Genomic DNA, 14,029 nt, shown 5'->3' on the forward strand with positions numbered 1-14,029 from the left:
GATATACAAAAGTGCTTAGGGGCTAGGGGTTAGGGGCTAGGGCCTAGGGGCTAAGCACTAGACCTCTGGAACATAAAACATAACAAGTTTAGTTTTTATGCTGAGGCAAATGTCTGTGTAAACAGACAATAAAACACTATATTATCTTAAGTACTCCATTCATGGAAAATCCCATTGGGGTAAATCCCAGTAGTCTTAAAAGAAATCTCTACTTGTCTGCGTTCAATCAGAGATGAGAGGTTTTTAGAGTAAACAGTGGAAGGGCTGCACCACACTGCCATCAAGTGGCTAAAGCCTGTGTGTGTCTTCCCGTCATCGTTTGCCCAAATCACCCATCTCACCACTCTTCCTCAAGTACTCCTTTTTATGCATTCTATCCAACCCTCACCAATTCATCTCCACTCACCCACACTCTCCCATCTTCCCTAAAAACTACTCAATTTCAAAAACAAACTGCATCATTAGGAAACGATTTATTGAACATTTGCCACCAGACAAACAGTATCAGTTAAACACAGAGACAGCTTCAACCTGGAGCTGTTTCTATCCCTTCATCTTTAAACATCAGGGACAGACTCCTTTTACAAACCCTCCTCTCTCCTCAGTCATGCTCTCTGTAGCTACACACACACAGTGTGGGAATGTTACTTTTTGAATCCCAAACCGATCCCTCCCTAGTCCATCCGTTCCTACCCCCACGTCCAGGAGTCTATTTGGGATTCAGCAACTCTGTGCTTGAAGTTTTTTGTTGTTTCCTGTCTTCTAATAGAGAGTAGAATAGGGGTGCATCTCAATAATCTAACAAGGTTTCCTCTCCTCGCACAGCTCCCTTCCCTCCCTCTGCACTCATCTGTAAAGAATTGGACAGGTGAAAGGACATACCCAGTAGGGTTAGAACATCATATTGCTTTCTCTTAAGAGAGGGAGACATTTGAGATACACAGTAGGTAGTGAAAGCAGTCTCCGTTTTGAAAGCATGATTAAGAAGCTATAGTAGATGTAGGAGGAAGTTGCCCCTAAGCACTGGCACAGGGTCAGATACAGTGAGCTCCAAAAGTATTGGGACAGTGAATTTGTGTGTTGTTTGTTTTGGCTCTGTACTCCAGCACTTTGGATTTGAAATTATACAATGACTATGAGGTTAAAGTGCAGACTGTCATATAATAGAATATGGTTCTAAACACTTCTACATAAATGTGGATGCTACCATGATTACGGATAATCCTGAATGCATTGTGAATAAGGATGAGTGAGAAAGTTACAATGCACAAATATCAAACCCCTAAAACATGCTAACCTCTCACCATTACAATAACAGGGGAGGTTAGCATTTGGGGGGTATAATATTTGTGCGTCTAACTTTCTCACATCATTATTCACAATTTATTCAGGATTATCCATAATCATGGTAGCATCCACATTAATGTACATTAAAACATTCTATTCTTATTTACAATAGAAGTCACTCCAAAATGAAAATACATTATTTACCATTCATTTCTATTGGGCACAAAATAATCTGAAACACAACCAAAACAAACAGCAAATGCATCCAACAAATATGTAGTCACAAGCTTGATGTAGTCATTGTGTGCTATGAATATGGGACCAAATACTTAACTTTTTACTACACATACGTGAATTTGTATCAAATACTTTTGGTCCCCTAAAATGGGGGGGGACTATGTACAAAAAGTGCTGTAATTTCTAAACGGTTCACCCGGTATGGATGAAAATACCCTCAAACTAAAGCTGACAGTCTGCACTTCAACCTCATAGTAATTGTATCATTTCAAATCCAAAGTGCTGGAGTAGAGAGCCAAAACAACAACAAAAATGCAATACTTTTGGAGCTAACTATATTCTTCATCCCAGTAATAGTTAACATTAATATTGGGGAAAGGTAATCTGATCCTAGATATGTGGTTAGGGGCAACTTCTACCTTGAGCCTAATGTAAAGTAATCACATTAATATATATTATCAAAAATGGCAATTAGTCTGATAAACACCTCGTCTCCTCTACTTCTAACAAGACCAGGTGTGCGTTCAACAAGTAGGGCCGGGAAGATACCAGTATCACGATACTCGTTAGTATCGTGGTAAGGAAACAAAACACGAAGCGGATTTAACCTCTTTAGGAAAACAGCCCTAATGTTGGAAACAAATATCATTATGTTGTCACCTTTATTTATTTTCCAAGATATTGCACAGAATATTTTACATACAGCAGGTTTTTAAGGACCAAAGAGTTCTGTCTGCTTCATGTTTTCATTTTTGCCATGGAAAATATATTGTCATACTGGTATTGTCACAGCCCGATCAACAAGATGGTCCCAAAACGTTAAATGTTGATTCAAACAATTAAACAGTACATAGGGATAACTAAAAAAGCTATCACATATTCAAATGTTTTTCAGCTTTTCGCCATTAAACATTCACTAACGTTAGCTAACATTTTAAAAGCTTACGTATTTCACTGCTAACATCAGCCTTGTTGAACGCACCTCAGGCGTATAAATTAAAACTGTCCGATAAAATCAAGCCTATATTTTACATTTCAATCTGGTAAAAGGTGCTCTACGATCATATGCCTTTTTGAATGTTGCTTCGTTGGAAGATCGGATGGCCTCTCCAAGGCATCCCTACACACACACGTGCAGACAAAGACACAAACACAGGAGAGAGGAGGCTGTCAGTGGACATAGACACCAGCACCAGCATCATAAACAATCTCACACCATAGGGTTAGTTAGAGATCTAATCTTTGTATCTGTCCCATTTTGGCTTCTGTGACAGCACGGGCAGTGCCATTGAGGCTATCTACATTTTGAAGTAGTCAATTTTCTTCTTCTTATTTTGTGTTAAAAAAAAGCATAAACCTTATAATGGTGATTTACCGCCACCTGCAGTGCTGGAGTCTTGAACCAAATCTTGTGTGTCATTCATTTATTGTGGACACTAGATGGCAGTGATACAGTTTAAAGCCATTTACAAACCAGGTGACCCAATTTGATGAAGAAGTCATTGCTCTGATCATTGGCTGATCCCTCCAAACCCATAGGGATCGCCACCCTGTTGTCGACTTGAAAATGGTGGAAGCTCTCAATGGCAATGTCCATGCAAAAACAGGTTATATCCAACTACAACTCTCTAACTATCTCTATGTCTCACACTGACACACACACACACACACCACTAGTGTACCTATATGACGGTCTTGAAGGTCTGCAGAATGAGGTTGGTTTGGTGGATCAGTCTGTTCGCACTGATGAACACGTTGATCGCCCTGGAAACAAGGATGGTTCATTTATATTATTATTTAACAACTGCAAATAAAACAAAAATACACTGTCAGCAAAAAAGTTTTTTCAAAATAGCCCTGATATTTTAAACCTGCTTAAATAATTGGTTTCTCGTGGACATAGTAAAATAAACAGTTAGTAAGAACATTCCCACTACTAATATTCATAGATTTAATGCACACTGAACAAAATATAAACTCAACATCGAATCAGAAATCAAATCAAATCAAATGTTATTTCTCACATGCGCCGAATACAACAGGTGTAGACCTTACGGTGAAATGCTTACTTACAAACCCTTAACCAACAATGCAGTTCAAAAAATAGAGTTAAGAAAATATTTACTAAATAAACTAAAGTAAAAAATAAAATAAAATAAAAAGTAACACAATAAAATAATAACGAGGCTATATACAGGGCGTACCGGTACCGAGTCAATGTGCAGGGGTACAGGTTAGTCGAGGTAATTTTTACATGTAGGTAGGGGTAAAGTGACCATGCATAGATAATAAACAGCGAGTAGCAGCAGTGTAAAAACAAAGGGGGGAGGTGTCAATGTAAATAGTCCTTGTGGCCATTTGATTAATTGTTCAGCAGTCTTATGGCTTGGGGGTAGAAGCTGTTAAGGAGACTTTTGGACCTAGACTTGGCGCTCCGGTACCACTTGCTGTGCGGTAGCAGAGAGAACAGTCTATGACTTGGGTGACTGGAGTCTTTGACAATTTTTTGGGCCTTCTACTGACATGCCTAGTATATAGGTCCTGGACGGTAGGAAGCTTGGCCCCTGTGATGTACTGGGCCGTACGCACTACCCTCTGTAGCACCTTACGGTCAGATGCCGAGCAGTTGCCATACCAGGTGGTGATGCAACCGGTCAGGATGCTCTCGATGGTGCAGCTGTATAACTTTTTGAGGATCTGGGGACACATGCCAAATCTTTTCAGTCTCCTGAGGGGGAAAAGGTGTTGTCGTGTCCTCTTCACGACTGTCTTGGTATGTTTGGACCATGATAGATTGTTGGTGATGTGGACACCAAGGAACTTGAAACTCTCGACCCGCTCCACTACAGCCCCGTCGATTTTAATGGGGGCCTGTTCGGCCCTCCTTTTCCTGTAGTCCACGATCAGCTCCTTTGTCTTGCTCACATTGAGGGAGAGGTTGTTGTCCTGGCACCACACTGCCAGGTCTCTGACCTCCTCCCTATAGGCTGTCTCATCGTTGTCGGTGATCAGACCTACTACTGTTGTGTCGCCAGCAAACTTAATGATGGTGTTGGAGTTGTGCTTGGCCGCGCAGTCGTGGGTGAACAGGGAGTACAGGAGGGGACTAAGCACGCACCCCTGAGGGGGCCCAGTGTTGAGGATCAGTGTTGCAGATGTGTTGTTGCCTACCCTTACCACCTGGGGGTGGCACGTCAGGAAGTCCAGGATCCAGTTGCAGAGGGAGGTTTTTAGTCCCAGGATCATTAGCTTAGTGATGGGCTTTGTGGGCACTATAGTGTTGGACGCTGAGTTGTAGTCAATGAACAGCTTTCTCACATACAGTTGAAGTCGGAAGTTTACATACACTTAGGTTGGAGTCATTAAAACTCGTTTTTCAACCACTCCACACATTTCTTGTTAACAAACTATAGTTTTGGCAAGTCGGTTAGGACTTTACAGCTTCCAGCAAAGTTTGATACTAGCCTACATGAGATTTCATAACTTTTAAAAACCATGATCAGAGAGCGACTGTCAAAGAATACAGCAAAGAGCTGCTGTTTTTATGAGTGAATTCATGTTAAAGTTTTTATTCAGCACTATTACAAAACATAAAACGTACTCTGTACTACCACTCGCGCTGCAGCTGCAATGAATTAGTAGCCAAGTGTATCGATAGCCCTGCGTTTTTATTGTTATTAGCAGCTCGTCATGTCTATTTTAATATAGAGGAATATTTCACTTTCTCTGGTCATAGGAACAACATGAATTTGTGCATGAGGCAGATGAGCTGCGACTGGTTTTGCCATCAGGTGGAAGACGGTGTTCCCTCTCTCTGGTCAGTCTCACCTGAGGCAAGGAAGGAGAGAGCATGGACCGTGAGAGGCGGACCCGCTGCTGCTCTCTCCCTCCCTCCGCTGAGACTAATGCTGTGTTCAAAACAACAGGGAACTCTGAAAAAAACTAGATCCGACTGGGAAGAATCGTTTTGAACTGGGAATTACAAATCGGAAACTCGGGTATCTTTCTAGAGCTCAGAATTTCCGACCTGAATATCATGGACGTCATAATTGTACCTCGTTTTTTTCAGAGTTCCCAGTTGTCTTGAAAGCGCCATTGACCATCAGACGCAGGTACCATCAGTCCAGTAAAATAAAAACGCTAATTATTTCAATTTATGCTCAGCTGTGCCTCGCAAGTGCTACACCAACTGATCCATTCTGTTATCAAAGTTTGAGTTTTGAAATATAATATGGTCTGAGAAGAACAATATTGTCAGGCCAAGCATATCGCCAATATGCTGTGATAATGTATTAGGCCTACTGCACAAACCTCATTCCTACAGAACTGTTTTTATTAGGTTGTTACATTTTAAGTAATGTTTAAAACAAATCTGAGCTTGCTTTTGACTGCAAAAATGATCTTGACTCAGAAAAGGTTGGTGACCACTGATATAAGGAAATCAGTCAATTGAAATAAATTCATTAGGCCCTAATCTATGGATTTCACATGACTGGGAATAGATATATGCATCTGTTGGTCACAGATACCTTAAAAAAACAGGTAGGGGTGTGGATCAGAAAACCAGTCAGTATCCTGTGTGACCACCATTTGCCTCATGCAGCGCAACACATCTCCTTCGAATAGAGTTGATCAGGCTGTTGATTGTGGCCTGTGGAATGTTGTCCGACTCCTCTTCAATGGGTGTGGAAAGTTGCTGGATATTGGCGAGAACTGGAACATGCTGTCATACAAGTTGTTCCTGAGCATCCCAAACAGGCTCAATGGGTGACATGTCTCGTGAGTATGCAGGCCATTTTCAATTTCCAGGAATTGTGTACAGATCCTTGTGACATCGGTCCGTGCATTATCATGCCGAAACATGAGGTGATAGCGGCAGATGAATGGCATGACAATGGGCCAAGGTCTTGCCACCGTATGTCTGTGCATTCAAATTGCCATCGATAAAATGCAATTGTGTTCGTTGTCCGTAGCTTATGCCTGCCCATACCATAACCCAACCGCCACCATGGGGCACTCTGTTCACAACGTTGACATCAGCAAACCGCTCGCCCACACAACATCTGCCATCTGCCCGGTACAGTTGAAACCTGGGATTCATCCGTGAAGAGCACACTTCTCCAGCGTGCCAGTGGCCATCGAAGTTAAGCATTTGCCCACTGAAGTCGATTACGACGCCAAACTGCAGTCAGATCAAGGCCCTGATGGAGGACAACGAGCACGCAGATGAGCTTCCCTGAGACAGTTTCTGTTTGTGCAGAAATTATTCGGTTGTGCAAGCCCACCGTTTCATCAGTTGTCCGGGTGGCTGGTCTCAGACGATCCCGCAGGTGAAGAAGCCGGATGTGGAGGTCATGGGCTGGCGTGGTTACACATGGTCTGCGGTTGGACGTACTGCCAAATTCTTTAAAACGACATTGGAGGCGGCTTATGGTAGAGAAATTATCATTAAATTCTCTGGCAACAGCTCTGGTGGAAATTCCTGCAGTCAGCATGCCAATTGCACGCTCCCTCAAAACATGACATCTGTGGCATTGTGTTGTGTGACAAAACTGCACATTTTAGAGTGGCCTTTTTTGTCCCAGCACAAGGTGCACCTGTGTAATGATCATGCTATTTAATCAGGTTATTAATATGCCACACCTGTCAGATGGATGGATTATCTTGGCAAAGGAGAAATGCTCACTAACAGGGATGTAAACAAATTTGAGAGAAATAAGCTTTTTGTGCGTATGGAACATTTCTGGGATCTTTTACTTTAGCTCATGAAACATGGGACCAACACTTTATGTTGCGTTTATATTTTTGTTCAGTGTATTTTTGCAATGGGATGAGTAACTTCTGTTTTGTGAAGAAGGAAAAAATCCCCCAATCACAATTCACTGCTTTCGATTTGCATCTATATATTCAGCGTCCTTATGAATCTACTCTACACGACTCACTTTCCATCTTTGAAGTATGTTTTGAGGGTGTCGCTGAAGCTTTTGGAGTATTTGACAAACTCCTTCTTCTGGTGCTCAAGAGCCTGAACACACAGAAAAGAGACAGACAGATGTGAACATAGCCTTCACAATGATATCAGCTCTCCTTGCAGCCATTGATCACATTACAGATAAGGAAGAAATACTCTGAGTGTATAAAACATTAGGAACACCTTCCTAATATTGAGTTGCAACCCCTTTTGCCCTCAGAACAGCCTCAATACGTCAGGGCATGGACTCTACAAGGTGTCGAAAGTGTTCCACAGGGATGCTGGCCCATGTTGACTCCAATGCTTCCCACAGTTGTGTCAAGTTGACTGGATGTCCTTCGGGTGCTGGACCATTCTTGATACAAAAACTGTTGAGCGTGAAAAACCCAGCAGCGTTGCAGTTCTTGACACACTCAAACCGGTGCGCCTGGCACCTACTACCATACCCAGGTTAAAGGCACGTAAATATTTTGTCTTGCCAATTCACCCTCTGAATGGCACACATTCACAATCCATGTCCTTCTTTAACCTGTCTCCTCCCATTCATCTACACTGATTGAAGTGGATTTAACAAGTGACATCAATAAGGGATCATTGCTTTTCACCTGGTCAGTTTATGTCACGGAAAGAGCAGGGGTTCCTAATGTTTTGTCCACTCAGTGTATATTCCACTTGCACGTCCCTGTGTGTGTCTTACCCTACGGTTCTGGTATTGGTATTTCTTAAAGACGTTATTGACTGTATCCAGGAGCTCCTTTATAGCGCTGGCGATGTCTCTATGGAAACCAACAACCAACACCAATCAAAAGCAGGATTTCAAGGAAATGCTAATGAAGGTGTGTGTGTGTTAGTGTATACTGTGTGCGTGTACTCACTTAATTGTCTGTAGGAAGCGTACCCTGTCGTTGATCTCGTCAGGTATCTTACTGAGGATGTGTTTCAGAGCTCTGGCTTTCTCATTTAGGTCCTGAAACTCCTGCTCTGGCCTGTCCACTAAGAACTCTACACACACAAATAAACACACACACACACACACACACACACACACACACACACACAGGGGATAGGACATAGGAGTACATTTAATAAACAACTACAAACATGCTGAAGCCCTTGTAAGCAGATGCTTAGTGCTGGTACTTTTATACACACACACCTTCCACCTCATCTGCAGCCATGCGCAGCAGAGACTCTGTGTAGTTTATCTGAACGTTTTTCTTCTCCAGAATTTTCATTATGATGTCCTGAGTTAGGCCTGGGTTCTCCCTCTCCGCCTAGCAACACAAACACACAATTAGATCTGCTGATTATTCAAGCTGTCCATCCTTGATTTAGACTACTGAGATGCAAAAAGAGCCCAGGGGTTACGTAAGAGCAAAGGTCATATATTCATGAGGTAAGGGGTTAGAGGTCATGGGTCCTGTGTGTCTTACCTTGATGAAGGCTGCTCTCAGAGTCTGGGCAGCTGACAAGTTGATCCTCTCCAGCTGCCAAACCAACACACACACACATTGTTATTGGCTGCTGACAAGAACAAACACACTCGTCGAGGGGTCAACTTACAGGAATGCCCGCTGGTCCGAGGAGGTTTTGGAAACCCTCCGGGCCAGTCAATCATCCACGTCAGTGGCTATATACACTATATGTACAGAAGTATGTGGACACCCCTTCAAATTAGTGGATTCCGCTATTTCAGCCACACCCGTTGCTGACAGGTGTATAAAATTGAGCACACCGCCATGAAATCTCCATAGACAAACATTGGCAGTAGAATGGCCTTACTGAAGAGCTCAGTGACTTTCAACGTGGCACCGTCATAGGATGCCACCTTTCCAACAAGTCAGTTTGTCAAATTTCTGCCCTGCTAGAGCTTCCCCAGTCAACTGTAAGTGCTGTTATTGTGAAGTGGAAACCTCTAGGAGCAACAACGGCTCAGCCGCGAAGTGGTAGACCCCACAAGCTCACAGAACAGGACCACCGAGTGCTGAAGCACGTAGCGCGGAAAAATTGTCTGTCCTCGCCTGCAACACTCACTACCGAGTTCCAAACTGCCTCTGGAAGCAACTTCAGCACAATAACTGTTCGTCGGGAGCTTCATGAAATGGGTTTCCATGGCCGAGCAGCCACACACATGCCTAAGATCACCATTCGCAATGCCAAGTGTCGGCTGGAGTGGTGTAAAGCTCGCCGCCATTGGACTCTGTAGCAGTGGAAACGCGTTCTCTGGAGTGATGAATCACGCTTCACCATCTGGCAGTCCGACGGACAAATCTGGGTTTGGCGGATGCAAGGAGAACACTACCTCCCCCAATGCATAGTGCCAACTTTAAAGTTTAGTGGAGGAGGAATAATGGTCTGGGGCTGTTTTTCGTGGTTCGGGCTAGGCCCCTTAGTTCCAGTGAAGAGAAATCTTAACGCTACAGAATACAATGACATTCTAGACGATTCTGTACTTCCAACTTTGTGGCAACAGTTTGGGGAAGGCCCTTTCCGTGCACAAAGCGAGGTCCATACAGAAATGGTTTGTCGAGATCAGTGTGGAAGAACTTGACTGGGCTGCCCAGAGCCCTGACCTCAACCCCATCAAACACCTTTGGGATGAATTGGAACTCCGACTGCGAGCCAGGCCTAATGTCCCAACATCAGTGCCCGACCTCACTAATGCTCTTGTGGCTGAATGGAAGCAAGTCCCCACAGCAATATTCCAACATCTAGTGGAAAGCCTTTCCAGAAGAGTGGAGGATGTTATAGCAGCAAAGGGGGGACCAACTCCATATTAATGTGGTCCTCTGTAGCTCAATTGGTAGAGCACGGTGCTTGTAACGCCAGGGTAGTGGGTTCGATCCCCAGGACCACCCATATGTAAAAATGTATGCGCACATGACTGTAAGTCGCTTTGGATAAAAGCGTCTGCTAAATGCCATATTAATACCCATGATTTTGGAATGAGATGTTTGACGAGCAGGTGTCCACATACTTTTGGTCATCTAGTGTAATTCTACTCGTTTTTGTTATTAGTTATTCACAGTGTATTTATTCCTTGTGTCACTATTTCTATATATTTTTTTTATCTTTAAAGCTGCAATATGTAACTTTTTGGGTGACCTGACCAAATTCACATAGAAATGTGTGTTATAGATCTGTCATTCTCATGAAAGCAAGTCTAAGAAGCGGTAGATCGATTCTATAGGCGCTATTTCTATGCTTCCCGTTCTTAAGTTTCGTTTTTGCTTCTTCTTACTTTCGGTTTTGTACACCACCTTCAAACACTGCACCGGTACCCCCCTTGTATATAGCCTCCCTACTGTTATTTTATTTTACTTCTGCTCTTTTTTTCTCCACACTTTTTTGTTGTTGTTGTTGTTTTATTTTACTTTTTTATTAAAAGATAAATGCATTGTTGGTTAAGGGCTGTAAGTAAGCATTTCACGGTAATGTCTACACCTGTTGTATTCGGCGCATGTGGCAAATAAAATTTGATTTGAACAGCTGAAAAGACAATATTTTTGGTTATGGAAAATATATTTCACAGCGGTTTAGATGGTAAAATGATTCTCTACACTATACTTGCTTGTTTTGTCACAAACTGAAATTAGGCAAACTATTAGAATTTTTGCAATCAGGAAATGCGATTTCTGCATAGTGCATCTTTAACTCTGCGTTGTTGGAAAAGGACCCGTAAGTAAGCATTTCACTTTTAGTCTACACCTGTTGTTTACGAAGCATCTGACAAATAACATTTGATTTGTAGTTTATTTTTATTGTATGGTTTCCACGCGTTGCCATTCCAATCTGAATAGTTTGCGAAGTGTTTGGTCCAAGCCTGCTACGTTAAGTTAAGCACAAGCTGCACATCTATAAATTATAAATAATTATAATTATAATTATATAATTATAATTAGTCATTTAGCAGACGCTCTTATCCAGAGCGACTTACAGGAGCAATTAGGGTTAAGTGCCTTGCTCAAGGGCACATCGACAGATTTTTCACCTAGTCGGCTCGGGGATTAGAACCAGCGACCTTTCGGTTACTGGCACAACGCTCTTAACCACTAAGCTACCTGCCGCCCATGATTTGTGTATGGAGGGTAGGTTATTATAGGTTATAGGCTAGCTTGCTCAGCCCGCAAATTAAAGATAAAATCACCTGATACTTAAATTATGCACGCATTATCCACTATTCTTTGAGATCAATATGTTTTTCATTTGGGCTAGTAGCTTACAGGTCGCACTGGCCCGGTGTGCCACTGGCAAATTTACCTGAATCTATTAGACAAATACACTCACACACATTACCTCGTTAAAAACTGGGTACATGACAGCGTATAGCGTCATGGAGACCATGGAGTTTGTCTCGGTTTCAATCCTCATCTCTTCCATGGTCATCCTCCAAGGAGGAGCAGAGATAGGCAGCAACACACACTCACTTTTTCCTCTCTTTCACGCACTCACACACACAGAGAAGCTCCCAGAGTGACAAGAGCCTAGAGAGAGAGAGAGAGAGAGAGAGAGAGATTTGAAATGTCTTTATTCTTTTGAAACTTCTGAGTGTAATGTTTACTGTTAATATTTATTGTTTATTTCACTTTTGTTTACTATCTACTTCACTTGCTTTGGCAATGTTAACACACATTTCCCATGCCAATAAAGCCCTTAAATTGAAATTGAAATTGAATTGAGAGAGAGAGAGAGAGAGATTTGTGACCTGTTGCCACAAGGGCAACCAGTGAAGAACAAACACCATTGTAAATACAACCCATATTTATGTTTATTTATTTTCCCTTTTGTACTTTAACTATTTGCACATCGTTATAACACTGTACATAGCCATAATATGACATTTGAAATGTCTCTATTGCTTTTAAACTTTTGTGAGTAATGTTTACTGTTCATTTGATTGTTTATTTCACGTTTGTTTCTTATCCATTTCACTTGCTTTGGCAATGTAAACATATGTTTCCCATGCCAATAAAGCCCTTTGAATTGAGAGCGCTTTGTCTATGTTGTCACGTAGACAGACCTAAGGCGTTATTAACTTCCTCTTCTACTATGACATGATTAGCTACTGTACACAAGAACGTTACCATGTAAACATTTTCGGTTCCTAACAAGCTAGCTAGCTTAGCTGTCATACATGCTTGCTAACTTTGGTTACCAACGTTTGGTAGCTAACTAGCTAGCTAGTTTGCCGATTATATGTGAATTTAGCCGGATCTTTAACTGTGAAAATCACCTAGGCATATGGCTAACTTACATTACCTATCAGTATCAGGCTACTGTAGCTAACATGTTAGTGAGGCTTGAGAAACTCGCAAATATGTGGCTAATGCACTGTGTCATTCAGTAGAGATGTGTCTAACGGTTAAATTGTGGTTATCTTAACTAACCACAGCTAGTTACCTTTCTTTTCACCTTTATAACTGTCTGGTTAGCTGCGCTGTTTTCATTAGCGTCTTGTCAGCGACACTAAAAAAGTACTTCCGGGTCACGGAATTTTGGAAACGTTCTAAATAAAAGTCCCCCACGTAATAGTAGAAAAGTGTCAATAACCTGTATTTATTCATGATATATTAAAAATAATCGTCTAAACATTAACAATGATTCATATTTGTTCATATTTATGCCCATGATTTTGGAATGAGATGTTCGACGAGCAGGTGTCCAATTAATTTTGGTAATTTCATGAGGATCTGAATAATATGGAGCATTGCTGGCCATTTACTGTGGTCAAACTGCTTAAAATGGAAACACTGGACACTATATGGTACAAATATTGCACTGTACAGGCAAAACAATCGACTGTGTGTCCATAAAACCATGGTCCAATCTACTCACTAGAGTGAGTATGAACAAAAACAAAGTCATAGCAAGTGTTGCTGGACTTTTAATGTGGTCAAATAGCTTAAAAATGGAGCCACTGGACACTATCCAGTAGAAATATAGCAATGGGCAGGCAAAGCGATCAACAAACCAATCAGATCGCACGACATAAAGACTTGTGTCCAATGAGAGGCTATAGAGAGGCTGTTCAGTGTGTGTGTGTGTGTGTGTGTGTGTATGTGTGTGTGTCACTGTGTTACTGTGTGTGTGTGTGTGTGTGTGTGTGTGTGTGTGTGTGTGTGTGTGTGTGTGTGTGTGTGTGTGTGAGTGTGTGTGTGTGTTTGTGTTTGTCTGTTGCTTGGTTGCTCCTCTGGTGTTACATGGGTATGTGTTTTAAATGATTAATGGAACTGTTCTGGAAGCCAGTCTGTTTCTGCTGATTTACTTTCCCTTTTCTCTCTCATCCAGTCCTCTTTGTCCTGGACAGAAGATACTATCCCCACTGCTCCCTCTGCTGAGCCACTTGAAAAAGACCATTGGTCAGTGGTTTCAATAGCATACTCTGCTAGCCTACTCAAAAATGTTTGGCTATTTTTGTATTTTCTCCCAACTTCTGCCCTTCAACTAATTACCAACGGTCATAGGTCGACTTTGACTACACTGTGCTATATTTCCAGTCTGCCCTCCAGCACAGATCTAGGATCAGATAACCTT

At 42.0% G+C, this 14,029-nt stretch overlaps 1 protein-coding gene across 2 annotated transcripts; it reads right to left on the reverse strand.

Moving 5' to 3' along the window:
• Window positions 1–458: 458 nt before the first annotated feature.
• Window positions 459–12,982, reverse strand: LOC311126590 (programmed cell death protein 10-B). Of its 2 annotated transcripts, none has more exons than XR_014613014.1 (9): window positions 12,896–12,980; window positions 11,792–11,979; window positions 8,929–8,982; window positions 8,652–8,769; window positions 8,371–8,497; window positions 8,193–8,271; window positions 3,207–3,288; window positions 1,951–2,644; window positions 459–1,016 (listed from the first exon to the last, which is right to left on the reverse strand). XR_014613014.1 is itself a non-coding variant. In XM_084200580.1 (9 exons), the coding sequence occupies exons 2-8, from the start codon at window positions 11,879–11,881 to the stop codon at window positions 3,207–3,209; spliced, it is 633 nt and encodes a 210-aa protein (XP_084056706.1). In that variant the 5' UTR covers window positions 11,882–11,979; window positions 12,896–12,982; the 3' UTR covers window positions 459–2,644. The 2 variants fall into 2 exon arrangements, 1 of the variants encoding a protein (XP_084056706.1); XM_084200580.1 differs by adding an exon at window positions 7,467–7,549 and having other exon boundaries at window positions 459–2,644; window positions 12,896–12,982.
• Window positions 12,983–14,029: the final 1,047 nt, after the last annotated feature.

Source organism: Coregonus lavaretus, assembly GCF_964263955.1.
Source record: "Coregonus lavaretus genome assembly, contig: HAP1_SCAFFOLD_575, whole genome shotgun sequence".
Taxonomy (NCBI): Eukaryota; Metazoa; Chordata; class Actinopteri; order Salmoniformes; family Salmonidae; genus Coregonus; species Coregonus lavaretus.